Source organism: Otolemur garnettii, unplaced genomic scaffold, assembly GCF_000181295.1.
Source record: "Otolemur garnettii isolate 467f Iridium unplaced genomic scaffold, OtoGar3 scaffold00044, whole genome shotgun sequence".
NCBI lineage: Eukaryota > Metazoa > Chordata > Mammalia > Primates > Galagidae > Otolemur > Otolemur garnettii.
This window is the reverse complement of record NW_003852439.1, coordinates 7,140,769-7,168,484: the sequence shown is the minus strand read 5'-3', so window position 1 is coordinate 7,168,484 and position 27,716 is coordinate 7,140,769. Positions and strand designations below refer to the sequence as shown.

Here is a 27,716-nt window from a genome sequence, read left to right as displayed (position 1 = left end):
CACAGAGTTCTGAAGCCAACACCTATCTAAGTTTAGAACATTCTCCTCAGCCCCAAAAGAATCTAGAGCTGACCTCAACCCTCTCCTGGCATCCGCTGACCTATCCGGTCTCTAAGGTTGTACCTCTTCTGAGCCTCCCTATAAATGGAGTCATAAGCTCAGGGCCTTTGGTGTCTGCAGGGGCTCACTGAGCACTGTGTGGTCAGGTCAGCCACAGAGGCAACATTGGTCCCAGGGCTGGGGCAGGTGTTCGTCCTGCATTGGGGTGGGTTTTGTTGTTGGGGCTACGTATACCCCACCCTGTGTATGTTTGGTGAGATGTGTGTGACTTGCTGCCTGCTGTGTCCTCTTGCCCTGGGGGTGTATTGGTGGGGCTTCCAGACCCATTGTCTGGCAGCAAGCAGGTTGCTGCACCAGCTGCCCTGACCCCACACTGTCTCCCATGGGGACTCCTAGGCAGCTGGGGGCTTCCCTTAGCAGGGAGCACAGTGATTTCACTTTACCAGAAACGTAAGTTTCTGGTCAAAGCAAGCCAAATTTTTTAATATAATTTTCTTTTTTTGTTTTTCAGGTATTCTTTTGGTAAGTGAAAACCATTTAGAACAAACCGTGAGTCTGGCGTGTGTGTTGGGTAGGTATCTCCATGCGTTTCCTCCTGGCTGTTCTTATTGCTCCAGCCTCTGCCACCAGCTTCCCAGGTGTGCACTGAGTATCCCTTAACCTCTACCTACCCCAAACTGGCTCCCGCCCAGAGAGTGACCAGTGCCACTGTACAAATGCTGGTCACAATCACAGGACACCTACTGTTACCACCTGCCCCCTTCCCTGGTGAAGGCCCTCAGCTGTTCCTCCCCCAGGACACGTGCACCTGTGTCCATGTCTGCCGGGGGTGGGAGAGCGCAGTTCACAGGGCACTGGCTCTGTGGGGCATGACTGAGGCAATTTGGTTTGTGCTTTGTTCAGTGGAGGAGGGAAATTTCAGGTCCCCCCAGCCCAGGCAAGAAGGGAATTGCCAGAGGCCAGGAAGAGGATGGTGCTGGGCATAGGGCAGTGCCTGGTGTAGTGGGGAGGACTTTGGTTGTATGTCAGGTAGGCCTAGGGCCTTGGTAAGGTTCTGGGACACAGGGTGGGTTTGTGAGTCAACAGGCTCCAGGATCACTGGGAAGTAGGACCACCCCGTCCCCAGACTTCAGGGAGGGCAGTGGAAGAGCAGGTGTCCACTCTCAAAGCCTTGCAGGTGCACATGGGCCCAAGACCAGCCACCTCTGGCTTCTTCTCTGTACCGGGGGTACAGAGAAGGGGGGATCTCATCTGGGCCTCTCCACAGCCCCCAGAACCTGTGACCTCATATTATAGGTCACTTTCTAAATGGTTTTGTTCCTTACATATTTCCATTCCTAAATATTGAGTACCAGTGGTATCAGAAATTTGGATTTACTCAAAGAAATGAAAAACATCAGAATCTGTTAAAATGTAAATACCAAAACAAAATCCTGATTTTTATCCACCTTAAAAGGCAGGTAACTAAAGCAACAGGGAGGCTGTCTTAGGCCCATGTCCCAATATACTGACCACCTAGGCTGCAGACTGGCGCCATCTGTGCCCCAGGCTGGGCACCAAGGGCCGAGGGAAGGTACAGCTCTGCCATGTTCCATCTGCTCATTGCTTTCGTGTTTGTTTGTTTTTTAAGCACGAAGAAGCAAGGAAAGAATTATTCCAGGAATTCCTTTTCCATTTGCAGGTCTGACACAACCTGATCATAACTGGCTTGGTACATAACCTGTTAGTTATACCAAGTTGTGTCCAAGGAAAGAAACTTTGGTAAATTTGGAGGGGAGGACAGACATAGGAGGAACTGCCTGGACCTTCTTAAGTCCAAGGGCCCCCTTGTGGCATGAATTGCATTTTATTTGATATCAAAATTGCCCTCCAACATTTAGATAAACAAACCTAATTTTCTTAGTGAAATTTACTTATTTTATCTGCAGTTGCAACAGTATGATTTTTTCCAGTCATTACTCGGAATGAGAGCCACAGGCCCTGGCTCTTTAAAGCAGTGGGAGAGGTCCCTGTTTTTTGATGCACTGAATTCTGGGCAGTTACCAAGAAATCTGAGTTCTGTGCAGCAAACCATGTGCACGCCATGGGTACTGCTCAGAGCTGTGCACAGGCAGGCATGGCCAGTGGTGGACGGTGAGCACGTCCTCTCATGCTCCCTGGCCATAGGTCTGAAGGTGGCAGGAGTCCTCATTGGGGATTCAAAGGCCAGTGGAAGTCAGGGAAGCTGGGCTGTCCGGCACTGAGCTCTTTTCCTCCCTCCCCCACCAGGCTTCTCAGTAGTGTCTCAAGACTCCAGTGAGGTAGGCCCCCCGGCAGGCAGCACGGAGCACCTACTGTCTGTCCATAGTTGGGCCGTGTGAGCAGTGCTGGAGCTGCCCTCACCTGGCTACCTGCCGACGTGAAAGCCACTTGAGGACCCCACAGGAGGGGGGATATTAGCTGGTTAGAGGCTCTAGTGGCTGCATCCACCCCAGAGTGCTGCTCAGAGGAGTCCAGGCACAGAGCTGAGTTGAAGCTGCCTTCCCATGTGCTCCTGGTAGTGTGACCTAGGGTTCTTCTTTGGTAGCAGGTGATAATTTGAGGGATGGTGAAGCAAGTTATTGACTGGTTCATACATCTTCCTCACAAGTGCCTCTACATGACACTGAATTTCATGCTATGTCTTCACCCTGCACAGCTCAGCATGTCTTTTTGACTATTGGTGTGCAGAAATTTAGCTAACCTGAGAGGTGCAGCCGCTCTCTGACTGCCCTCTGAGTGGCTACAGCTCTTTGAACTATTTTCTCCTTCCCTCATCTTGGAAAATATGAAACAAGCAATTACTGAGATGTGAGCCTGGGGTGCTGGGTCCAGAACAATTGGCTGAAGGCCCAAAGTGTCAGACACCTGCTCTGAGACTGGGGGGTTTGACTTCCTGTGGCCTCGCTATAGGTCACTTAAGTTTTCATCGTGAGCACATCATGTCATCCTGGTTGTATTTATTTTTCTGTGCTCCTTTGAATTATAGTGACTTTATAAATTAAAAAGCGGGCTTTAATGAGAAGATAGCATCCCTGTCAGTGTGCTGAGATGGTGCAGTTGGATGGCAGTGTGGTCTGCTATGTTCCTAAAAGTAGATGAAATCAAGTGGAAAGTGCAGCTCCTTGGTCTTACCAGCTCTACCTCAAGTGCCCAGTAGCCACATTTGACCAGGACCCACTCCCATGCCACAGCAGGGCTCCTCCTGCATACTGGCCGGGGAGTGATCTTCCTCTTATAGGTCAGGCTCAGTGTGCTCTCTCCCTGAGGCAACCTTGGTGCAGTGGGTATGAGCAGGACTCATCTTAGCCTGGAAGTCAGTGGAGGTAACGCTATTCCCAACTGCGGCACCTGGGATTCTGGCCAGGAGTCCCCTAACTGGTGTCTTACTCTTTCAAGGAATAGCAGCATTTGCCGCAGAGTATTTAAGTTCTGTTAGCCACAATTATAAAAGGGACTTTACCTAACAAATATATCAGTATAATCTAATTCTTTGTACCCTCAGTGAATCCCAAACAATGAAAAAAAAAAAAATAGTTTGTGTTAGCACTTGTCTGCTGCCTTAAAGTCCCCTTCACATGTGGCCGCCTGGGATCCGCAGCTGCCCACCGCTGTCCTGGGGCTTGGTGTCCCCATGGAGACAGATGCAGTTGCTGTGTAAGGGGAGCTGTGTTTTCCAGGATACAGGAAATCCACAATATTTGTTAGACCCTGTGTCTGTGTCTCCGTTGAGTTTAGATATGGCTGAGCTTTGAAGGCTGCTGAATTTGGTAACGTTTACTTCAAAGAGTGATTCTAGAAATAATTAATTCAGCAGGACCGTTAGTGCTGACTGCTTCCTGCCCCCCTGCAGGAAGTGTGCTTTTTGATATTTGGTGAGCTTGGACCTGGAGTCTTTTCCAAGCTCCGTGCTGCCCTCCCTCATGCATCTGGGAACAATGCAGGGACCTGAGAGGGCCTGGGCACCTACAGGGGCTTCCTGTCTTTGGCTCCAGGCCCCCAGTTGCTCTTGGCAGGTGCCTTCTCAAGTTTGCAGTCCCCTAAGCATGGTCTGAGCCCTCCTAGGGCTCCAAGTTGAATGCCCAGGTCTGGAAGGGAGAGCATTCCAGGGAAGGGGGCTTCCAGCAGCAGAATTGGTGAGGTCTGGACATACAAAGGCCGAAGCAGTTATATCTGGGATTGAGTCCCAAGACCCCATCCTCACTATAGAGTCTGCCTCTAGGATAGGCCCCTGTCAGGCTGGGGGCAGCTGAGAGAAACCATCAGGCTTTCAGGGTACCAGGGATGTGAGGGTGAGAGAGACTCATGGTGAGGGCCCCTGTGACCAGGAATGCACTGGCCTTGTGTGAGGACAGAGCAGTCCACACAAGCCAGGCTGGCATAGGGCTTCCTGCGGCTCAGCTCCCAGGCCATTTTGCAGGGTCCTCATGCCCAGACACAGCCTTGGGGGACAATTGGTGCTTTCTGGAGGCCTTTGGGAGTTTTTCAGACCCTAGAAGGCGTTTTTCCTTTCTTTTGGTTGTGCTTATAGCTCTATGGACTTGGGTGTGGGAGTGTGCTGTCCTCTAAGTGTCTCAGAAGACAGGGTATGTCCACCCTTAACTGCTGGGCTCTCAGGAAGGATAGAGAAAGGGACCATGCAGGGGTTTAAACTGTGGAGGCCGCAGAGTGCTGCAGGCTGGTGGCATGGTCCAGGATGGGAAGCCAAGGCCTGCATGCTTCGGGGCCTGCCTTTATAGCAGTGACTTTCAACCCTCGTGCCCTGAGAGGATCTTAGGCATACTGCAAAAATTTTTAAAGATCATGTATTAAATTATTTTGAAAAGAAGTTCAAAATACAGCAAGTATATTCTTTTTTTTTTACTTTTTTTTGATCAATATAATTTAAGTGAGCCATGGAAGTTTAACTATAGGTTCGAGTGGTGTGCCATGAGATAAAAAAGGTTAATACATTGCTTTATAGGAAAATGGGCTCTTTTTTCCTTTTTCTTAAAATCTGCAGTCCCTTTGGGTAAGAATTGGACAACTCAGGGCCTGAGGTATTGGGAGCCTTCCTTTCAGTAAGAAGCCCAATTGAAAAGCTTATGAAAGGCAAATAGCAGGTCAGGCATCCTCAGACCAGGTGCCAGGATCAGCAAGCCTCACACACAGCTTCTTGGGAAGCAGGGCAGAGAGCACTCTTAAGAGACCACTGAGAGCACTTGGGGTCTGGGGAGAGGGCCATAGAGTAGGTGCAGGGATGAGCCTCTTGTTTACAGTGGGCACCCCACAGGCAGCAGCAGGAGGCCTGTGGGAGCAGGCAGGGGACTGGCAGGGACACAGTACAGGGTCTGCCTCCATTGCAGAGTCTGCGCCAGCAGGTTATATTTGGGATTCTGCTGTTTTCGCTTATTTGGAGGTACCAGGCTCTCACTGGTGTTGGTGCTACTTTCCCCGCCTTGCCAGGCTGTCATTTTCCATGCTGATGGCAGATACTGCGCTCAGGGTCACCATCGCAGGAACACCTCCCGCCAGCTGATGTGAATTAAATGCTCACATGACTCTTTACCCTTGCTGCTCTTAAACTCATGCTTTGCAAATAGCATAATGAGGGGTTTACTGGCCCCACTGGAAGTTTTTAATAAAACCTATCTGTGCAGAGCGGGGCCTGCCTGCAGGAAGCAGCTCCCCAGGCAGCTCCAGGCCCAGCACTGTGCTGCTCTGGCTGCCTGCATTGACGAGCCTTCTAATTTCCTTCCCAGACCCTATATTCAAGAATGTAGCTTCTTTTAATTAGATTATCCCCTTAAAGAGGCATCCTTGACTGCCTGTCATACACTTACTCAGTGACCAGGCCTCGGCTAGCAGGCCTGAACCCGCATCTCCTTGCTGGGGTCTTCTCTGGCACCTCACTTGAGCTGGCCACAGGATACACCCTAGGAGTGCAGGCCCCCAGCATGTCTGTGCAGGCAGAGCTCTTCTTGCCATTATTAGGGCAGCATCTGGAGGAGCGCTTTGTTCAGGTGACTTTGGGGACTTGCCTCATGACACATGCTGGGTTTGAAGACTGTGGGGACAGATTAACTGTCTTGACTGGACTGAGTGCCATGGCCTTATCCTTTCCCCCATCCCAGGGGCCCGTGTGATTCAGGGGCAGGTGACCTAGTGCCGATAGTCAGGGTCAGAGTGGACAACTGCTCTCCACTGCCTTCCCTCTCAGAGCAGTGTTCTAAGGAGAGTTGTTTTCAAGGAACGCCCTGAGCTGGCCTTCCTCTCTGCTCACCCAGAGCTGCCATCTGGGCAGGGCTGGCCTTTGAATTGCTCATATTGCCCAGTCCCAGTGCCTCCTCCCTACCAGGTAGATGCCTGTGTGTCCCAAGTGGTGGTGAGTGGCTGAGAGGCCAGAGAAGGGCCTTTGGTTTCAGTGGATGCTGTCATGGCCATTGGCTGGCCGGGCACTTCTAGAACTTTCCTGGCTCCTGCAGGTATGGGAAGAGTATGGCTGACAGCTACCCTCTGCCAACCCAAGTGACAGAAAGAAGTGCTGCAGGTTAGCCTGGAGTAGCAGCCAGTTACTTTTGAAAATGCTTTGAGGCTCGGCGCCTATAGCTCAACTGGCTAAGGCGCCAGCCACGTACACCTAAGGTGGCGGGTTCGAATCCCCAGCCCGGACCCGCCAAACAACAATGATGGCTGCAACCAAAAAATAGCCGGGCGTTGTGGCGGGCGCCTGTGGTCCCAGCTACTTGGGAGGCAGAGGCAGGAGACTCGCTTGAGCCCAGGAGTCGGAGGTTGCTGTGAGCTGTAATGCCACGGCACTCTACCCAGGGGGACAGCTTGAGGCTCTGTCTCAAAAAAAAAAAAAAAAAAAAAGAAAATGCTTTGATAATTTTATTCAAATTAATAAGAGGATACAATATGTAGGTTACATTTTTCTCACTTCCAGGGTAAAGTTCCATTTGTACAAGAGCCCCTTTTTGATGTTTTAAAACAGAAATTTTAAACAAGGAAGCCATGTCATGATGCTGCTACAGTAATAGCTCATGTTTATATGGATTCGTTGGATGGAGAATCAGATGCTGATGTGGTTTTGGTGCCTTTAGCGGCCTCTGCATGCACAACACCAGTGTCCTCTGCTCTGCCTCTCGTAAGACAGGAGTCCCCATGCTTCCCGGGGCACGTTGCCTGGCTCTTAGGTTTCTGTCCCTGAGACAAAGCAGAGTGTTGCTGATTTTCCATTAAATCTCAGCCATGATGAGTCACTTTGGGGCATTTAGAAGACCAACTTCATGACAGATGCAGAGGTGTTTGTGCCATGTCTGTGAACGCAGCTCCTGCTCCCACATAGCGTGTGACCTGCCCCTCTAGGCCAGCTTGTCTACTTGCTGCCCGCTGGTGTGGATTTATGATCTCCATAGCTGTCCCCTCCCCTACTCCCCAACCCCGTGCCACATGTGAGCCCCGCATACACAGAGATCTGCCCAGTTCAAGCTGTCTCCACAGCAGCTAGGATGGGAGGAGCTGGGAAACAGCCCTGTTGGTTTCATGATGGGCTGTCTTGAGGTGGCAGGTTATCTCTTCTCAAGGCCACTTGGTGGTGGGTGGCACAGTACTTCAAGAAACCTGGCTTTGTTCCCAGCCCAGAGCTGTGGCACAAGCACAGCATCATCAGGGGTTTTAGAGGGTGCTGGTATGGAAGTGTGTGCAGCCATCTGCAGGGACATCAGGGTCTGGTGACAGCCCAGAATGGAGCGCCCCTCGCACCTGGGCACCATTAGCTGCATGTGCAGGAAACATGGAGCAGACACTATCAGCTGAATTAACCCAAACTATAGCAACACAGGACACAGCAGTGAGGGGAGGCGCAACAACCAGCTGTCTGAGGCCCGCCTTGCTCCAGCTCAGCCGTGAGGTGGTAGGAGCTCAGCCAAGGAGCCTCTGCCTCCCCCAGTTCAGGCAGCCAGGCCTCAAGACTTGGCTGTTGCCCACCCTGGCTATGAGTGAGGAGTCAAATGCCTAAGGGGTAAAGTTGACTTTGGGAAGAGAGAGGGTCAAAACATCTGGAGCTTGGAGTGCCTGTAGCTCAAGCAGCTAAGGCTCCAGCCATATACATTGGAGCTGGCAGGTTCAAATCCAGCCTGGGCACGCCAAACAAGAATGACAACTATAACCAAAAAAAAAAATTGCCAGGTGTTGTGGCGGGCACCTGTAGTTCCAGCTACTTGGGAGGCTGAGGCAAGAGAATCACTTAAGCCTAAGAGTTGGAGGTTGCTGTGAGCTGTGATGCCACAGGACTGTACCCAGGGTAACAGCTTGAGACTCTGTCTCAAAAAAATAAAAATAAGAATAAATTGATTATATTAAAAAAAAAAAATCTTGAGCTTGTTCTGGCCTCAGGTGATAATGCCAGGGGCTCTGCCCGTGCAGGTGAGAGCCTTCTCCACAGGGCCTCAGCGCCTGGCCATCCCTCCCCATGCCTCAACCTGACCTAGTGGCATGGGTCACTGTCTGCAGGGCAAGTATCTTTGTCCAAGTCTGATTTTTGTCTTACATGTTATTGGAGACTAGGGGGTCAAGGTGTCACCGCCTGGCATTTCTTCCCCAGAACACCCCAAACAGTATGGCTCCAGCCTCTAAACTCCACTATCAGCTGGTGGTCCTGCTATGCCTAGGCTGTCACCACACCCATGAGAAGGGACCAGGCATCATGTGAACAAGTTTCTGGTCACCTGCCCAGCAGAGATGGGGGTAGGGGACTTGACAGGGAGAACCTGAGACCCCAAAAGTGAACTTCAGCTATTTCCTTTGTCCTGAAGGTGCCCAGGCAGAGGCAGAGCCATCTTTGGGCTGCTCCCTCTCCCCCACGGAGGACCAAAGTGGGACAGCCTGTACTTCCTTCTCTGTGTTGTTCTTCCATAACTCAGATACACACGTGTTATCAATGCCACCCTGTGCTACCTCCCCTACCCCCCAAGTAAGCACACAGAGTCTTCTTCTCTGCTCTGGGCAACATCATCTTGGAGTCAGAGCAAGGTAGACACCCTAGCCCCCTGCCCGCTGCCTGGTCAGAGCCCAAGAGGTTGTCCTTCTGACAGTGGACAGTTAAGGGCCAGTGGGCATCCGGTGTCCTGTGTTCATCTCCAAGTCAGTGGAACAAGGCAACCCCTGTCCTCCTGGCTGTCCTTACTTATAGTGGCCAGGTGTGTTGCAGGTGTAAGGTCAGACAGAGCCAGACACCAGCTGTGAGTCTGGCAAATTGTGTCAACTGCACTTTAACAGATTATCTGGAAATGGTTGCAGACTTAAGAGTTGTAGAAATCATGCTGAAACTGCCCTGGTCCCTCCTGGCTTCCGTTATTGGCCCACCTTGTATGGCTGTAGCTCAATGGCAGAGCTCTAACCAGTTTTGCTTTGAGAGTGTGAAGTGCAGACTCCCCTGGACTTGTTCCCGCCAGTGCCCCTCCTGCCCCGGGACCCATGTGACCACACTACTTCGTCCCTGCTGGTCTGGGACAGGCTTTCCTACTTAACGCCCTTGCTGGTTTGAACAGTACTGGCCACGTGGTCTGCCTGATGTTTTCTTGTGACTAGACTGAATGGTGGGTTTGAGAAGATGCCTATGGGGTGAGGGGCCCTTTCCGTCACATCAGAGGGTACCTAGCTCCTGCAGGACTCTGGTCTTCTGGCTTGGATATGTCTGCTAGGTGCCTTCTGCCAAGTCACTGCTCTTCCATCTACTCTGTCCTCTAGACACCAGTCACTGAGTCCAGACACCTTCCGGGGAGGGGTCCCAGTGCTGCTTCCTGGGGATGTCAGACAACTTGTGGATATGCGTTAAACCCCTAGTCAACTGCTGGGGATGGGTGATCCCAAGGCCTAGCACTGATTTAATGTCAGTGGCCCCTGCCTGCCGCAGCTGCAACTACATCACTCCCTGTCTCCTTGTTCCTGTCACTGCTACTCATGGGAATCCTCTGCAAGGAAGGCCTGTCCCTTGGGCCGCATACTTACTGCTGTCATGGTCACACTTCTTTTTATCTCAGAGATTGTTGACACTGCCAGGGTCGAGTTTCTGGCCCACATCATTTGGTTCTGGTCTCCAAGAGCACTGTTTAGGTGGCTTCTGTGCTCCCTGACTGCCCATCTCTTGGAGTGCTCCTGTTCCAGCATCACAGGGTCCTCACCTTGCTTTGTGTGTCCTTTTCTCCATCCCTGGGTCAGGCTCTCCCAGGAGCCCTGGTCCTATAGCAGAGAATGGCGTCTCTTACTCCTGAGCTTTCTCAGTGAACACAAAGAAGATATCTGAGTGTTTATGAACCCATGAAACAAAAGGAAAGACCGTCCAGATGACTGCAGTGGCCATGAAGAGCCAGCCTTCTCTGCAATGTGTTGCAGGAGTCCTCTTCTGTCTCATCCCTGGGAAGAGGGCTGTAGTTAGCACAGACCTGGTGACCAGGTGAGGTATCTGTGTCCTGGCTGTGGCGGGAGCTACAGTCTATGTGTGTGTTGGAATTCAGAGAACCTGGACCAGGAGTAGGTGGGAGCTTTCTATAATTTCAAGTCCATTTTCTCTGACCTACAACTATTCTAAAAATAATATCTAACAAAAAGTTCATGGGCTAGTATGCCAGCACAGCCAGTGGTTCCCAGCCAGTGGGAGGATGGCTTGAGTCCAGGAGGTAGAGGCTGCAGGGAGCTGACCAGTCCTGTGAATGACCACTGCACTCCAGCCTGGACAACATAGCAAGACCTCATCTCAAAAAATAATTCATGGAACTGTGTCTCACAAAGAGTCGTGTTAGCCTATGCCCATATACGTTAATCAGGGAGGAAGTGTGGAGAATCCCGATAGAAACTTAACACATGAACCTGTTTACAACTAAACAGCATTTTACAAAAACACATATACCTCAGACAGATAGTGTAACCTTGCTGGGTTAGATGGCAGGAATATGTGAACTATCACAGGAGTCAGGGGCCAGTACCCCATAAAAGCTGCTGCAAAAACTGAGCAGTGTGTGGGTTTGGTGGCTAATAAGCACGTGAAATAATTCAACAGTGGTTATGAGAGAAGTATGTATTAAACCAACAACAAAACCACTGTTTTCAGCATGTGACATTAAGAAAAATTATTTACAGGGGCCTGGGGCATCTCCCTGGATGACACACGGCCCAGCAGTCAGGGCTTGGCAGAAGGCCTCTAGGCCAGCAGCGGGGCCGAGGTCACTGCAGGTGTAGGTGCTGGGGGTGGGGGAGCAGAGGGTGGCCAGTCTATCAGAGTGCAGCTGCTGGGCAGGACCTATGAAACTGTCAGCTGTGCGGAGGTTGCCCCACTTGCTGTGGACACATGGACTACGCATGGGGACAGCTCTTAACTGAGAGAGTGGGATGTACAGGGGTCACCTGTCCAATGGAGCAGGAAGGGGCTAGAAAACTCAGGGAAACGGCATCTCCTGGTTTGGGCTTTGGGAAAGCTCAGTGCAGGTGGAGGGCAGATGTGCATCGGCCAAGTTGCGTAGAACTTGCAGAGCTTCTTCGTCTGGCCTGAGAAGTCTCACAAGTCTATGGAAATGGCAATGTCATGACACATCCCATGCAGTGACTTGTCCTACCCACATGCAGGTACCTGGAACCAAGCCAGGCTTGGGGAGTTTCTTCAGTCCCCCTTCCACACATTCTGTGTAGACTGTTACTAGGTTTTGTGAATTGGGGTGGCGAGGACTGTTGGCATCTAAGTAAGATATGCTGGGCCTACTTGAGGCTGTCGGACCTTGGCACATGAAACAGAAGCCTGTTCCCACCATGCTAGTCAACCAGATGACTCGCCCTAAACACTGACCTCAAGTGTTGGGAGACTTATCTGAGGGCCTACACATCCATTGTCCTTTTGTGTCAGTCAACATGCTATCTGCTGTGGTGATAGGGGCCACATCACAATGAGAAGCTCAGGGTTTGAAACAAACCTGACAGGGTAGCTCCCCTGGTGAAGTCATGTCCCCCAATGTCACCACTTGCCTCTAGGACCCATATGTGGAGAGTGGGCTGTTAACTCCAACTGGCTCATGGTCAGTAAGTGGGTGGTTATCTTTCTTTATCCCCCTTTTGACTGTTACCAACATCAGCAACTGCAGTCATACTCCACCATGGAGGTAACACCTGGAGAGAGTCAGGGATGTGCAGGTAGCCAGCAAGCCCGCATGGTGGGCAAGAGAGGCCAGAACCCATGGCAGGCGCAGTGCGAGCTGGTGACAGCTCAGCCACACTGTACATGTAGCTCTGCCTGGGGAGCAGGTGAGCCCCTCCTTTTTTTGTTGTTGTTATGAGACAGGGTCTGACTCTGTTGACGTGGCTAGAGTACAGTGGTGTCATCACAGCTCACTGCAACTTGGAACTCCTGGGCTTGAGTGATCCTCCTGCTTCAGCTTCTCAAAGTGCTGGGACTTCAGGTCTGAGCCACCATGCCTGGCCTGCCCCCTCTTTCCTATGTTCACATTGGCTTGGAGCAAAACCATAACCTTCGAGATTGTGGCCATTGCGCACCAGAATGCTAGATCCTTGCTCATCTTCCCTTGTCCCTTGTCCCTTGTCAGAAGAGCTTCACATCCCTGGCAGTGGGCCAGGGAATGGTCTGATGCAGTGGGCCAGGGAAGTCCTGAGTGGTCCCGTACCTGGGTCTGCAGGGCAGGTGAATCCGTTCAAGTGTTGCTTCCACTTGATGCTGAGATTGGTTGACCTCCAACTCAGGACAAAGTCTAAGGAGTTTCTTAGCCACCTCGGGGGAAACTAGTCACTCTGAAAAATATTATGTTTTGGAAAAAAATAATTTTTAGAATTGTTTTCAGAGTTATACCTGATTAGTTTGATAGGGTTCACAACAGGCTGCCATGCTTTGGCCCCAAAGGTAATTTTCAGCTGTTCTAATAGTTTCTCCTTATAAAGTACTGCTCATTCTGCCATTTTATTAAATACTATTTTATGCCTTGCTATAGTATTCAGTGATTTTCTCCGTAAATCTTTGTAATATTTTTATTTATTTTTTAATTTTTTTTTTTTAAGACAGGGTCTTGCTCTGTCTCCCTAGGTAGAGTGCTGTGGTATCAGCTTAGCTCACAGCAGCCTCAAACTCCTGGCTCAAACTCAAGCAATCTTCCTGCCTCAGTCTCCTGTGTAGCTGGGACTACAGGCCCCACTACAATGCCCAGCTAGTTTTTCTGTTTTTAGTAGAAACTGGCCTTAAATGTCTTTTTAAAGGTTTATTTCCATAGTCACTATTAGTTTGGCTTGTGGAACATTTCTCATTTTATTGACAGTTAATGATAATGTGTACAGTCAGTTTTAAACATCCCAAGCAGAAGATGGGAGAATTCTTTAACTTTTGATTATAACACATTTCAGACAACTGTAGGACAACAGAGGTCAGTATCATGACTGTCAGTGTTCTTTTTTTTTTTTATACATGTATATATTAGGTTTCCACTTTTGCCTTCACAGAATTAAAAAGGCTAAATTTAATGACAATAACAATATTTAACATAACACTCACCATCAGTGTTCTTTTTCAAAAGGGCAGCAGTGCCACATATGCCAGTCATCTGTTAATCTCGCTCACTCTGTATTATTTTAAAGCAAATCCCTAGTATGTTATTTCATTTGGAAATGCTCCATTATATACTTACAAGATAGAGTATTTTAAAACAGTGTAACTACAATACTATTATTACACCTAAAAAACAGAGAAATCCAATAAAGTATTTAGTCCCTTCTCCAGCATTGCCAGCTGTCTCATAAACAACTGCCTTTTCACTGTTGATTTGTACAAATAAGGATCAGACATATTGAGTTGATGTGCCCACATGTCTCTTGCTGCCCCAGATCTGGGATGTCAGGCTGGGCCTGCACATGCTGGCTGCTCCACAGGCCTGATGCCCTTATTGCCCTGACTGCTGTGAGCCAGTGGCAAGAACTCAAGGCAGAGCTGAATCCCTTTCTGTGATGGTGAGGTCACCAAGGAGGATCAGTGCTCTTACCTGACCCCTCTATCAGAAAGTCCATCAGCCCCTCCTCGGGCCCCCCGCCTGGTGGCCATCCCCGAGCCTGCACACTGGCAGTGTGCCAACTGTACTGCCTGCTTGCATTGGTCATCTGGAAGTTTCTGTCAAAGCCATTCTCTCCTATAAACTCTTTGGTTCCTCTACACCCAGTTGCTTTGAGAAAGTGAACACCTTATTTGTTCCCTTTACTTAACTTTCAGAATGATGACTTGGTTCCCAAGCATCCTTGCAGGTTCTTTTTTATATTTGTGACTTTGCTAATGCCTCTGGTTGAGCTCATCTTCCGTAATTCTCTTACTTTTGTTTTTGAATCTTCTGTATAGGTAATTGTATTTTTTCTGTTTCAACCTTATAACTGTTAATGTCTTTTACTCTTAAGAATTATGTACTAAAACCTGTGTAGCGACCAATTAGATTCTGCAGTTTACATTTTACTGGATTCTCTGGATTACGTAGCTAACGTGTTCATTTCTATGCCTCTCCATCACTCTGCCATCTATTTGGATGCCTTTTATCAGATTCTCTGGATTGTGTAGCCAATGTGTTAATCTCTGTGCTCCTTCATCACTCTATTATCTATTTGGTTGCATTTCAGAGTGGATACCACGTGTCACTGTGCCAGCCATTAACTAGAGCACATTGTGTGCTTAGTTTTTTCTCTTGAAGAATTCATACACTATGAAATGAACAGCCCATAAGTATGCATTTTTTGAGCTTTAAAAATGTAATACAAACTCCATCAAGATATAGAAAATATATTACTGTCACCCTAAAGGTTCTCTTCATGCTCCAGTTTGTCCCCACTCCCATTCATACCAAGATAAAGACTTTATCTATGAGACCTTTTGGGGCTTTTTGTCTATTTGCATCCAGATGTTACCCGTGAGGAGGGAACATCTGCTTTATGTTCATGCCTGATCTATTGGCAAACTTTCTGAAAAGCCTGTCCAGATGACATTTCTTTGTGAGGACCTCATGCCCTAGGTGCCCACATAAGAGAACTCCCTGAGAAGGGCCAATATTTTTTTTTTTAAGGAAGGAAAAACCTGTTTTAAATTTGTAATACTCAGGTCACATTTGACTTCTGGATTTATAAGAAGTGTTCAACATGACTTGTATTCATATTTTGTTGTTAGTATATACTGAGTATTATAATTTTATTTTATTTTTCCTCCATCCCCTCCCCTCCCTTTCCCCTTTCCCCATATTCTTGGGCTATAATCATATGAAAGCTATAAATTAGTTTCATAGTAGGACTTAGTACATTGGATACTTTTTATTCCATTCTTGAGATACTTTGTTAGGAAGAATATGTTCCAGCTCCATCCACATAAACATGAAAGAGGCAAAGTCTCCATCTTTCTTTAAGGCTGCATAATATTCCATGACATACATATACCGCAATTTATTGATCCATTCATGGGTCAGTGGGCACTTAGGCTTCTTCCATGACTTAGCAATTATGAATAGGGCTGCAATAAACATTCTGGTACAAATATCTTTGTTATAATATGATTTTTGGTCTTCTGGATATATACCTAGTAGAGGAATTACAGGATTTTTCCTATCCCATGTTCTCTCTCCTCTCCTTCTGTGATTCTGATTACATGTATGTTAGACTTTGATGTTTCTCCACAAGTTCCTAAGGCTGTTCTTTTTATTATCCAGTCTTTTTTTTGTAAAGTCCCTGTTAATTAATATAACAACTTTGATCTATCTTCATGATTATTGTTTTTTTATTTTATGTTCTCCAACCTGTTATTAAGGTCATTCAGAAAAATTTCCACTTCAAATATTTTATTTTTCAGTCCCAGAATTTGTTTGGTTCTTTTTCTAGTTCTGTTTCTGTTCTGACTTTTCCTATCTGTTTATGCCTTGCAAAAATATTTTTCTTTAAATCCTTGAGTGTATGTTTTAGAGATGTTTCACCTCATCTTCTGTGGCACTTATACTCTGGGTACAGAATGAACATAGAGAGGAAGTGTGTGGCACAGTGGCCAGTATTGTAGGGAGAGCAAGGCACACTCTGACCCAGGTAGGTCTAGGGGACCTGTCCCTCAGAGGCCCAGTGGCCCTCATCTCCTGTCCCCTGGCTTCCTGTCATTGCCAACCTGGCAGGAGAGCTGAGAACAGCTGACTTTCACAGGGTATAAGGGCAGCACGGCCATGATGGGCTGGGGGAGAGCTCCTATGTGTTTATCATGGGCTTCAGGAGGAGGCCCTGGGGCCACCCTGATTTCTGATCTGACCTCTGACCTGGGTGCATGCTCATGGTAGTGTTCCAGTTCACACTATAACTGGTCTTACCTGGATCTACATGTGACAACCTGTGTCTAGTGGCAACCAGGACACCTGGGAACGCTGACCTCTGAGTGTGGAGAATGTCTGAAAAAGCTAGGCATTAAAATGGATTGTCTCCCAAGGTCATGTGTGGACATCCGCTTCTACAGCATGAGGGGCCTGTACTAACATAGTCATAGCCTCAAGAGGTACTGTAGCAGAGACTTTAGTGCCACTGGTCTGGAGGGAGGCCAAGGTGACATCTGTGTGCACATGGCAAGGGATGCATATGGACCTGCCTGGCCGTAGATCTGGAACCCACACCACAAGGTGCCTCTGAGTAGGTGCTCCCCTGGGACTGGCTGAAAATCGGGGTGCAAATCTGCCTACGCACCCAGGAACCTTGGACACACAGCCACAGGCACATACATTCAGTGGCTAAGACTGAACAAAAGTCAAAGCCCTCCCCCACCACATGGGCTGCATTTTAAACTCTCCAGGGCCCCAGGTAGCCATGGCCACATGTACCCAGGTCTGAAGTGTCCCTGCAGTCACGGACAGTCATGCTGTCCAGTGCTGACCAGCCCTTCTGCAGGAGGCTGACAAGCCACTTTGAGGCCTATAAGCTTTAGCTAATTTTCATACACAGGAAACAAAAGACAAAGGAATGGTAATGCCCTGTGCCCTTCAGCCTGATCTGTGTTAAATATTTGGAATATATTAATCCTAAAATTTCTCTGTCACTAAGTCTAATTTCCGTTGACGGAAGTTTTTTCTTATTTATCCAAAACCAATAAAGCTTGTAAGGTCATTATATGAATTTTGTTCTCAGGCTGGTGGAGACACCTGGATGGGGCTGAGTGGCCTGGGGCTAGGAAGTCTGGTTGTCACAGCAACTGAGCATTAATAAGCATTAGGATGGCCTGGGTTGGAGGGCTGCCAGGGGGGTGCGTGGGTCACAGAGGTCATTTCCTGTTGCTCTGCACAGCCCAAGGACATCCTTAAAATACATATTAACCGCTTGCTGAGTTGGGAGTGCACAATTCATCACAATTTTATTTTAAGCACAAAACCTTTAACCAGCTCTTTTAAAAATGTCTACTTGCTAGAAAATGCTATACTGTTTATAATCTGATCTCTGGTTTAAATCCCATGACTGAGATTTTCCCAAGGCTTCCCCATGGGTCAGGCTATGCATGTGAGTTTCTCATTAGCTGCCCAAGAACACATCAGCAAAATGCATACAAAGTGCTTTCATGACGTGAACTGTGACCTGGAGGCTGGACAGGCTATGAAGGGGCTTGTGTCTGGTGGGACCTGACCGTATCAGGCCAGTTCTTCAGATTCATGTGCACAGCCCAGCTCAGGCCCAGCCAGGGCACTGTCTGGCTCCAAACCAGGCCTGGCCAGTACCTCCAGGTACCCTGAAGGGTGGCCTCAGTTTAAGGAGTACTAGTAACAGGTCTGCTGGGGTGGGTGCTGCTGTCTGATCATTGCCAGCAGGCTGGAGAAGCCTGGGCAAGACCCCCATGTGTGGTGCCTGCTTATAAGGGGATGTCTGCCAGCCAGGTGCTGAAGAACATCAGGGGGGTGTCCATCTGTCCCCAGGTCTACAGGACAGGCAGGATCCATGTGTGGGTACAGCTGGCTAAGTTAGAAACCACCACATGAACATACTCTGGTCCTGCAGGCTGCCCCTATATGCCACATATGGGGCTTTAGCTCTGCTTTCAAAATGCATTCCGGCATTCCAGCTCTTGGGTGGACTCTCCACCTGGATGCTGAGCAACAGTAACTGAAGTTCTCAAAAACGGCCTCACAGGGCATACGGGTAACAAAAGCAGGGATCTGCACTCAGGATTTAGAAATAGCGCTGCCCTGAATGCCACGACCCTGAGGCATTACTGCTGAAAAGAGCAGGCTTTGTCCTTGACATTATCTCTATTGCCTCCAGGTAGCCCCTGAGACGTGGCCAAGGCCCAGGGCCGAGGTGGCAGAGCCTCCACTCACCACCTTTGAAGCAGGCACTTGGCAAACATGGGTCATGAGAGAAGACACTTTCCCTGAAGTCAGAGACACCCAGAGAAGTGGAGTCCATGGCTCTGGGTGGTGGTCACGGAGGCCAGCTGTGTCGCAGGGCTATGTGGGTCTGGCCTGAGAGTGCCACTGCTTCCTGTGCTGGCCGGGCCACATCTGGACGCAGGCCTGGTGGCCTCAGCAGCTCAGCAGGCTGTCCAGCCCCAGGGGCACCTGCAGCTCTTCTCCACTATAGCTGTGGTGCAGGTGAGGTTTCAGTGTGCTTTTTCATAACTTTTCATCCTAAAAATATAACCTGTAAAAATTAAGGAAACTTTTAAAAGCTCCCAGCTCTCTCCAGGGCCATGATTAGAAGCCCCCAGGGTGGCAGAGGGCGGCCGGCTCAGCGCTGAGTGACAGTCAGTCAGGAGGGAAGCACGGTGCTCCCTTGCCCCTGCTCCAACAGAGAAGCTAATGGATTTCCTATTTCTACTGTGGATGGTGGCTGTCATTTTTGAAGGATCCATCTGTGCTATATTTAATTACTCTCTAAGTAGCTAAAATAGTTTCGTCAAAGTTAATGAGACCTCAGTTGGTGTTTTCCTTCTAGAGTGGCCATCAAAGTGATTTGCGCCTCTGAAACATGTTCAGTCATGTTTCTGCCTTGGCCAAAGGCAGCTCCACTGACCTGACACTGTGCAGCATTCACTGCATGTCTCCTTGGGCCTGTCCCCTGCTCTGGACGCCCCCTGCCTGGCTCCAGCTCACCGTAGAGCCAGACATATGACCCAGGCCAGACCACAATGTGGCTCTTGTGTGGCCCTCGCTGACCTGGAGCAGGTGGCTGCTGTTCCCCACCATAGGCCGCAGGTCATGGGCTTCCTCCCTGGCCTCAGGCATCAGCCTGTCCATGGGTCTGTGTCAATTCCAAGGTGGGAACAGCTAGGGAGGACTTGGCATCCACCCTGGACTGTGGGATGCTTGTGCATAGAGAGTATGCTGTGGGCAGGGCTAGTTAACAGTCAGTATAGGTGCTCCAGGCTACACAGTGCTTTTTGGGTCTCACACCCAAGGGGATGAGTCACCAAAGCCCTTGCTTGACACCAAGGTCCACATCCAGGATGTTCTATGCAGAGTCTTTTCTTGACAGTGTGTGGCTGCCCTGGCAGATGGGCTGGGCCTTGCACTGTGGATTTTCCCATCAGAGACCCAGGGTACAAGCCAGAAGTAAAAGCAAAGGAGGTCCACTTGGGGGCAGTCACTGAGCCAGGTGCCATTTCCCTCCACCTTTGGTGGTCAAGGGATGTTACTACACCTGCAGACACCTTTTCCCCCACAAATACACATGGCGTGTAGGCTGACCATCAAGGTCAGCAAGGGCCCCTAGCAGGCTGGGCCAGCTCTGCACATGGGGGTTTGTTCTCCTCACCTTTCCCAGGAGTCTGCCCAGCCATGTCTTGTTCAAGCCCACAGATGCCTGAGCTGCAGGGTGTTACAAGTGACCAAAGCTGAGCAGCTGCAGACCTCATGGCGAGTAGCCAGGGCTACTTGTACCTGGAGCCATCCCCTACAGCTGCAGTCAGAACTGCATCAGGGCTCATTGTCCCTGTCATGTCTGAGCTATGTGGCCTCTTGGGGTGTAGTCCCACAGTCAGGACAGTGTTTGTGGTCTCCCAACTGGGACGTCCCTGAGGGACAGGGAGTGACCCTGAGGAAGGCAGCACAGCCCTGGGTGCCATGTGTCTCGCCTGCTGCCCAGCCTCTCACACAGGTCGGCCTCGGTCCTCACTGTTATTATTGGAGGGTGAACATTCCAGAAGCAGACTCAGGTGCTATATGGGAACCATCCTCTGATGTCTCCTCATGGGCCTTTGCTGACAGCCACCCACAAGGTCCCAGAGAGACATGTCTTGCTGCAAAGAGCAAGACCTGTCTAGAGCCACTGCTCTCAGTTACCCCTCCACCCCCTGCCGCAGGTCATAATGCCCAGGCATTGCACATGAGGACCTCATCACCGCCAAAAGGCACTCGAGGACCTGCAGGTCATGGCTGCATGGTCCTGTCTCCCAGAGGAGCCGCTGCCTCCTGGTCGTGCCCGCAGAGACCCAGCACACCAGCCTGGCATGGCCCCACCCCAGCAGGGTTCTGGCTGTTTATGTTTTTAGAGGATGCGTAGTCCGCCACACTGAAGCAGAGAACAATGACACGCCTTGTGCAGGCAGCACAGCTGCTGAGATTCCACAGGATCCGAGCAAAGAAAACAGGAGCAGGTGGGTCCGTGGTGACCCTTTCCTTCCCAGAACATCCGTGAGAAGCCTGCAGCCAGCCAGAGTGGCTCTGGCTTTTGCTGGAAAGATTGGGGCCCATGAGCCCTGGGGGCATGAGCTAAGGGTCCCGCTATAGGAAGGGTCCCACCCCCAGAGTCCTGGTGGTGGATGGCTGCTCTTAGCGCCCCCACCCCACTCCAACAACACCCACCCTGATCTACCATGCCCAAGCAGCTGCTATGGTGGGCCATACCAGTTCTGCTTGTTCTAGAACTCTCTGTAAATGGAACCACAGTGTATTTGCCCTTGTCTAAAGCCTTGTTTATTCATCATATTTTGGGGATCCACAAGTTTCTTGTGCTGCTGGCTTTGCAGGAAGCATCAGCTGCTACTTAAGTTGCTGTGTGGTCCCAGGGTCCCTGATAGCAGGTGGTGCTGTACATGGTGGAGCTCGTGGGGACACAGGTCCCAGCCTTTTGGTGACAATTCTGTGCTCCACAGCCTGGATTGCAGCTCAGAGTCCCAAGGCCCACCTGTGCCCACTGTGTCTTGTGCCCTCCCACCCCAGCAGGACCCAGTAGGCTCCCACTGCTGTAGCTGTGTCCAGGCTTCCCTGAGTGTCCTCCCACTACTGCAGCCATGTCCAGGCCACCCTAAGCATCCATCTCAACATGCTCATGTGTGCTGCTCCTGGGTCCTACCTCCACATGGGGGATAGGTGTTCCTCCAATCACAGCTTCCTGTCAGAACCAGCCTACAGTGACCCACAGGAGGGCGGCTGGGGTTGTTTCTTGGCCTCCCCTTCATGGCAGGTCCATGTCTTATGGGTGACACAGTCATTAAAACATAAACAGAAAAACAAGCTTAGTGCTAGAAGATTGGGGCACAGACCCTCAGGGCCTCTCTGCAGCTCAGTGAGAAGTTGAGGGGCAGAAAGGGCACAACTGCAAGTTCCTACTTCTTAAAATGCTTTTTATCTTTTAGAGCAGTTATAGATTTATAGAAAAAGTGCCAAGTACATGAATTGAATTTCCATCCCCCAGATAGTACCATCACTGTGCGTTAATGTGGCTCAGGGGTCAGGCTCGCTGATAGAGTTGTCACTGATCCTGCTCCTCAGCTCTTCTGATAACCCTTCCGACCCAGGACCCCAGATGACACTTGGTTGTCACATCACCTTAGGCTCCTGGAGGCTGTGGCAGTTTCTCAGGCTTGCCTTGTTTTTAGTGGCCTGTATGGATTTAAGCAGTGCTAGGCATTTACATGGGGTGCCTGTCTACTGGGGCTTGTGGGTTGTTTTTCTCACAGTTGCACAGGCAAGGGGAGGAAGACCACCCAGATGAAGGCTTCTCCACACACAGTCCCTGTGTGCCACCACCCACACAACTCATCCCCCTAGGCCTTTGCTCGGCACCTGGCGGAGGCCATGCTGTCATCTTCTCCACACCAGCAACTCCCCTCCTATCCTATGCTCTAGGAGGTTGTCCCTGTGTGCAGCCCATACATGGGGCCTGGGGCTCTGCCCTGGAAGGGCATCTGTGTGGGTGTGAGGGTTCTTCCTCAGGCAATGTATCCCTGGTTCTCCATTTATTAGTTTGATAATTTATGTCATTGTGGACTCATGGATATTTTGTATTTCCTGTTATCAGTACTGATTTGTTAGATTTTCCTTTATGAGCTTTTAACAGTAAAATAATAACATACAGAAAAGCCTGCAGCAGAGCACGAGGATCCCACTGTACACCTCTGTCCAATTTCCTCCTAGTGACCCAGTGCCCTGTGTGTGCACTCATGGGTGCTGCCTTCATTGCGAATCACTGATCAGTGTCACCTGGTGCCCTGCAAGCCCAGCAGAATGGGCTGGTGGGTCCCTGGTACCTGGGGTGGTAAGCCATGTGGCAGCTGTGATAGGGTTTGGCTTGGTGGCTTCTCTGAGAACTCAGGGTGCCCATCTCAATGGAGAAAAGCGAGCTGAGGTGGACAACTCATCAAGTTTCTCGTGTCACATGCTCTGCAGGAAGCATTAGCTGCTACTGCGCAGGGCCTGTGTCAGGCAGGGCCCGAAGGGGCTGGCAAGTGGCAGTTTCTTTTGGATCTACCCTTACTGGTTTCTGTGTCTCCACCTGGCTTCCTGCCTCCTCCCAGAAGACAGAGGCTCTGCTGTCCCCTGCAGGTGGCCCTGCTTCCATAGAACACGGGTCTGTCTGAATGGGCAGTCCTTAGAGAGGGGTGTGCAGAGCTGAAGCTCCATGTTCAAGCCCACAGGCAGGGCCCTCGGCTGCCATGGGCAGCATGTGCTCAGGACCCAGTCATACTTGCACATCATCCTCAGAGTGTCAAGAGGGCCTCCTGCTCCAGGGGTAAAGGGTGCCAGAGGCCTGTACCCAAAGCCCCTACCTCTGGACGCTCTTGTGTCCTGCATAGATGCTCACTGCCATTCAGAATGACACAGGGATTTGTCGTGCCTCATTCACAGCTCAGTCCTGTTTGAAGGTCTGTTTTTGTTAAACTGAGTTTGTGGAGGGGGTTTTTGTGCGTAGTCTGGCTTCCGCTAACACTGCCTTTGTGTCTCTCATGGTTGTCGTTTCAGGATGGGAGTCCCAGCTTCTGGAAACAGGGTTCCTAGGGGTGTTTCTGTGCCCACTGTGGACCTTGTCACCACTGCCCCAGCACACGCCCACATCCCAGGTTGTCCTATGGGGCTTCCGGTGGCTGGTGTTCAGGATCATGCTTGGAGCAGTAAGTAGATCTGTGATTGGTGACCTTTGGGAGGTAATGTGCTAGAAACATGCCCGTGGCCCTGCTGGGCCCTGCAGCTTCCAGGAGAAGCAGGGATGTGGCCCCCTGCACTGATCTGTGGCTTGCTGTCCTCTTTCGCTCCAGCCTAACCAGCTGCGTGTCCTTCTGCCTCCCTCAGTGACCTGCTGAGCACTTGGGAATTCAACCTCTCTTGCTGCTGGGTTCAGTCCATTTCTGTAGGAAGCACCTACATGGGAGGGCCCATTTCGCTAGGAACCTCTCGGGGAGCAGCACGGGTTCTAGAATGTTTGACGTTGCAAAGATTGTTTGTAAAGTGTAAGAGTCACCTGCCACTGCAGGCGAATTGCCTCACATTTGGGTGTACAAATCATATATGTGTCATCTGTGACTGTCACGCTGGGAGGGCCGGTCTGTTCCGTCTTTTGACTACCAGATTATTTGGGTTTATGTGTGTCTCTTATGTACATAAAAGCAGGCTTTGTACAGATACTGTGCTGGAATCTAGAATGGACTTACTGGCTGCACATGCCTTCTGCCTGGCCCAGGGGCTGCTCCATCTGCATCCATCTTCCGCTTTTTCTGGTCCTTGGAGATATACAGTGGAGGAAGTACACCCGTCCTGCTTTTAATCCCAGCCTTGGTTACCTTTAAGGTTTCCAAGACATTCCTTGAACTTTGAAGTCCTTCTTTAACTGCCCTAAGCAGAGAATTTGGCAACTTTTACTCTTTCACTTCTCACTCTGTTCATTTTATCTTAATTTTTCTGCTAGAATTATTATAAAGCTTTAATGTTTTATACTGGAAACTTCATGCAGATATGCTCTCTAAGCATGTTTGTTTAAGGCCTTGAGGCAGGTGGGGGCCCTGTATAAGTAGGGAGAGTCAGAATGGCCCTGGCCCTGGAGTAGCTGTCACACAGGACCTTATACAGTCACCCCACATCTCCTCAGCTTTGGCTTGAAGAGTCCCACAGTTTCCCCCCCTAGTCCTGGCCTATGTTGGGATATACCTTGAGGTGCTGTGGGCCCATGTCACCTGCACTGACCACAGACTCCTCACGACCCAAACTGGGATGAAGTTCTCTATGAAGAGCCGCCTAGGGCTGTCAACATGGTGTACCTGTCCCTGGGAGCCCTCATCACTCATTGTGGCCCTTTCAGCCTATCCCTTTGGGACCTGCACCCCTCGCACCACCAGCCCTAAGCAAAGCTGCATGAACATTTGCCCTGAAAGGGAGTGACAGGCTAAGGGTGTGGGGTGTGAGGGTCCCGACACCTTCCCAGGGTCAGGCCCACTGCTCCTTCAAAAAGAGCTGCTGAGTTAGTCTCAGCAGTCCCGGTGTCAGCATAGCAGACCCCCAGAATGGGGCTTCCTCCGTGGGGCCCTCACCCCCATGTGAGGTGGGCTGATGCTTTCCCCTTTTCCTCCCTGTATCCACAGCACATGGGTCTTGACCCCCAGGTGCTCTTGCCCCGAGGACATCACAGCAGCCCCGGCAGCCAGGGAGTGACAAGAACACTTCACATGAGCAGACACAGGTGGTCCCTATGGGTGGCAAGGTGCCAGGGCACACCTGATGGCTTGATCACCTTTCATTGCTGCCCTAGATCCTTGTGGTTTTGACCTCGTTAGCATCAAAAGCCGCCCAGTTCCCAGGATCTCACTTACCTGCTTTCACACCACCTGGCATGGTGACTGTGCATAGTTAGCTGCCTTGCAGTGCTCAGGTGGGTGGGGTGCCCAGGCATGGTGTTGGAGGCAGCCGGAGGCAGCAGGGTGAGACCTACCATGTCTACCTACCCAGTGGCTGACCTAAAGCTGCTCACTGGGGCTGGGGACCCAGATCTGCCTCCTGCCAGCCCCAGGGTACATGGGGCTGCAGCAGTACATGGGAGGGGCTGGCAGAGCTGGGAGCTTTGTGGTGCCTCACTCAAGCCCAGGTAGGAGGAGAGTGGCCAAAGATAACTGGAAGTGACCTCTCAGACCCCACAGTAAAGTATGAATGCATTTTTCCAGTTAATAAGATAGGAAATGTTTTCATGGTTCCTTTAGTGAAATGTTGAAAATCTTAGTTGTCTCTAATCACAGCACAGATATTCTTAGCAGGTCCTCATCCATCCAAGACTAGATTCTTCCCTCCCTTAATAAGCATAAAATGTATTAACTGTTTCAAAGGACTTTATCTGAACTACTGTTCAGGTTAGGTGAAGCAGCATCAAGGTGAAGACCAGGGCGGAAAAGCCCAGCCCTGCGGAGAATCCCAGTTCTGTGGAGTTGCACAGCTCTATGGAGAAGGTGAACCCTGTGGAGTGACCCTGCTTTGTGGAGAAGCACAGCCCTGTGATGGTGCTGGGTTCTGGGGAGTTTCCCAGCTTTGTGGAGAAACCTAGCCATTTGGAGAAACCCACCCCTATAGAGAAGCTCAGCTCTGTAGAGAAACCTAGCTCTGTGGAACACCCTGGCCCTATGAAGAAGCTGAGCTCTGTAGAGAAGCCAAGCCCTGTGTGGAGAAACCAAGCTCTGTGGAGAAGCTGTCAGACTGTTTTGTGCAAGGTTCATGATGCCAAGAGTTGAACAAACTCCCACGATGCCTGACAGAACGCAGTGAATCATTAGCACATTCAGAGCACCTTTTATGGCATTTTGATTGACTGTTAGTGCCAGCTGGATAAAAAATTATCAGGTGCACTAAAAGGTATAATTACCTGATATCGTCTTATGTTGGATATTTTTAATCTTCAGTGGAGAGCAGGAAGATCGAGCTGACTGATAAAAAAGAATGACAGCAGCAAAATGTCCATTTGTTATGAGGTGGGAGAAAATATGGCAGATGCTGGCAGGCAGGCGGAACTGCCCTGTAGATGGAGCTGGTGGGGAGGTGGGCAGGACCCCAAGCCCCACGCTGTGCTCTTTGCGGGTTCAATTAGAAACCAGCACCTGTGACTTTGTGGCCCAGCTATGTCTCAAGCACCCTGACAGCTGGGTCTGTTCCTCAGACCCAGTCCTGGGGGGATCCCCACAGGTACCAGGTGAGGGTACTAAGCAGAGAGGAAGGAAAAGGCTCATCCTCCATGCCCATGGCAGGCCCAGCTGTCCAGGGCACTGAGCTCTTCTGACCCCAGAGACCTAAAGAGACCTAAAGCTCTTCTGACCCCAGAGACCTAAAGAGACCTAAAGCTCTTCTGACCCCAGAGACCTAAAGGCCCCTGTGCGAGGCCATGTGGAGGCTGGTGCCAGCCCCCTGCCCTATAACCAGTGGGAGACCAGGCTCAGTGTGAGACACAGCAGCTAACCAGTGAGCACCTGACCATGGGGGTGGTGACCTGACCATGTGGACAATCATCTGATGGAAGGCTGCATGGTGAGCCCCTGGGGGCCGTGGCCTTTGTGGCAGCACTCTCCAGGCCACTGTCCCACAACCTGGAGTGTAGGAGGCAGAGGTGAAATAAAGGGCAGGAAGTAGAGGGTACTCACAGAGAAGAGATCTGTGCACAAGAGGGGCTCCAAGAAGGACACACATCATTCCTGTTATGTTGAAAAGATGCATGCCTTCAGTCTAATTGTGAGGATGCTTCAGACAAACCCTAATGGAGAAACGTTCTTCCAAACAACTGAGCAGCATTCTTACAAGTGTCAGAGTTACAAAGACGGTAAAGACTGAAGTACTGTCTACCTTGGGACCATGAGGATTAAATGCATCCTGGATTGGGTCCCGGTGCAGAGAAGGGCCTTGGTGGGGGGTTCTGTAGTGGCTGTCCTGATGGTGTGAAGTGGTGCAGTCCTGACAGTGTGAAGCAGTGGCATCCTACAGTGCAAGGTGGTGTCATCCTACAGTGCAAAGTGGCGTCATCCTACAGTGTGAGGTAGTGTCATCCTACAGTGCAAGGTGGCATTGTCCTACAGTGTGAGGTGGCATCATCCTACAATGTGAGGTTGTGGCATCCTACAGCATGAGGTGGCAGTGTCCTACAGTGTGAGGTGGCAGAATCCTACAGCGTGAGGTGGCAGCATCATACAGAATGAGGTGGCAGTGTCCTACAGTATGAAATGGCGTCATCCTACAGTGTGAGCTGGCAGTGTCCAATGGTGCAAGGTGGCAGTGTCCTACAGTGCGAGGTGGCAGTGTCCTACAGTGTAAGGTGGCATCATCCTACAGTGTGAGGTGGTGGCATCCTACAGTGTGAGGTGGTGGCATCCTACAGTGTGAGGCAACACAGTCCTGATGGTGTGAGGCAGCAATGCCCTACACTGTGAGGTGGTGGCATTCTATAGTGTGAGGCATCCT

At 50.3% G+C, this 27,716-nt stretch overlaps 1 protein-coding gene across 1 annotated transcript in view; it reads left to right on the top strand.

The window, feature by feature from the left end:
- LMF1 (lipase maturation factor 1) overlaps positions 1-27,716 on the top strand; it is a 110,688-nt gene that overhangs the window by 23,221 nt on the left and 59,751 nt on the right. The window contains exons 3-4 of the mRNA XM_003790891.3: positions 572-582; positions 23,262-23,410. Coding sequence (XP_003790939.1) covers positions 572-582; positions 23,262-23,410 — 160 coding nt within the window. The remainder of the gene's footprint in view (positions 1-571; positions 583-23,261; positions 23,411-27,716) is intronic.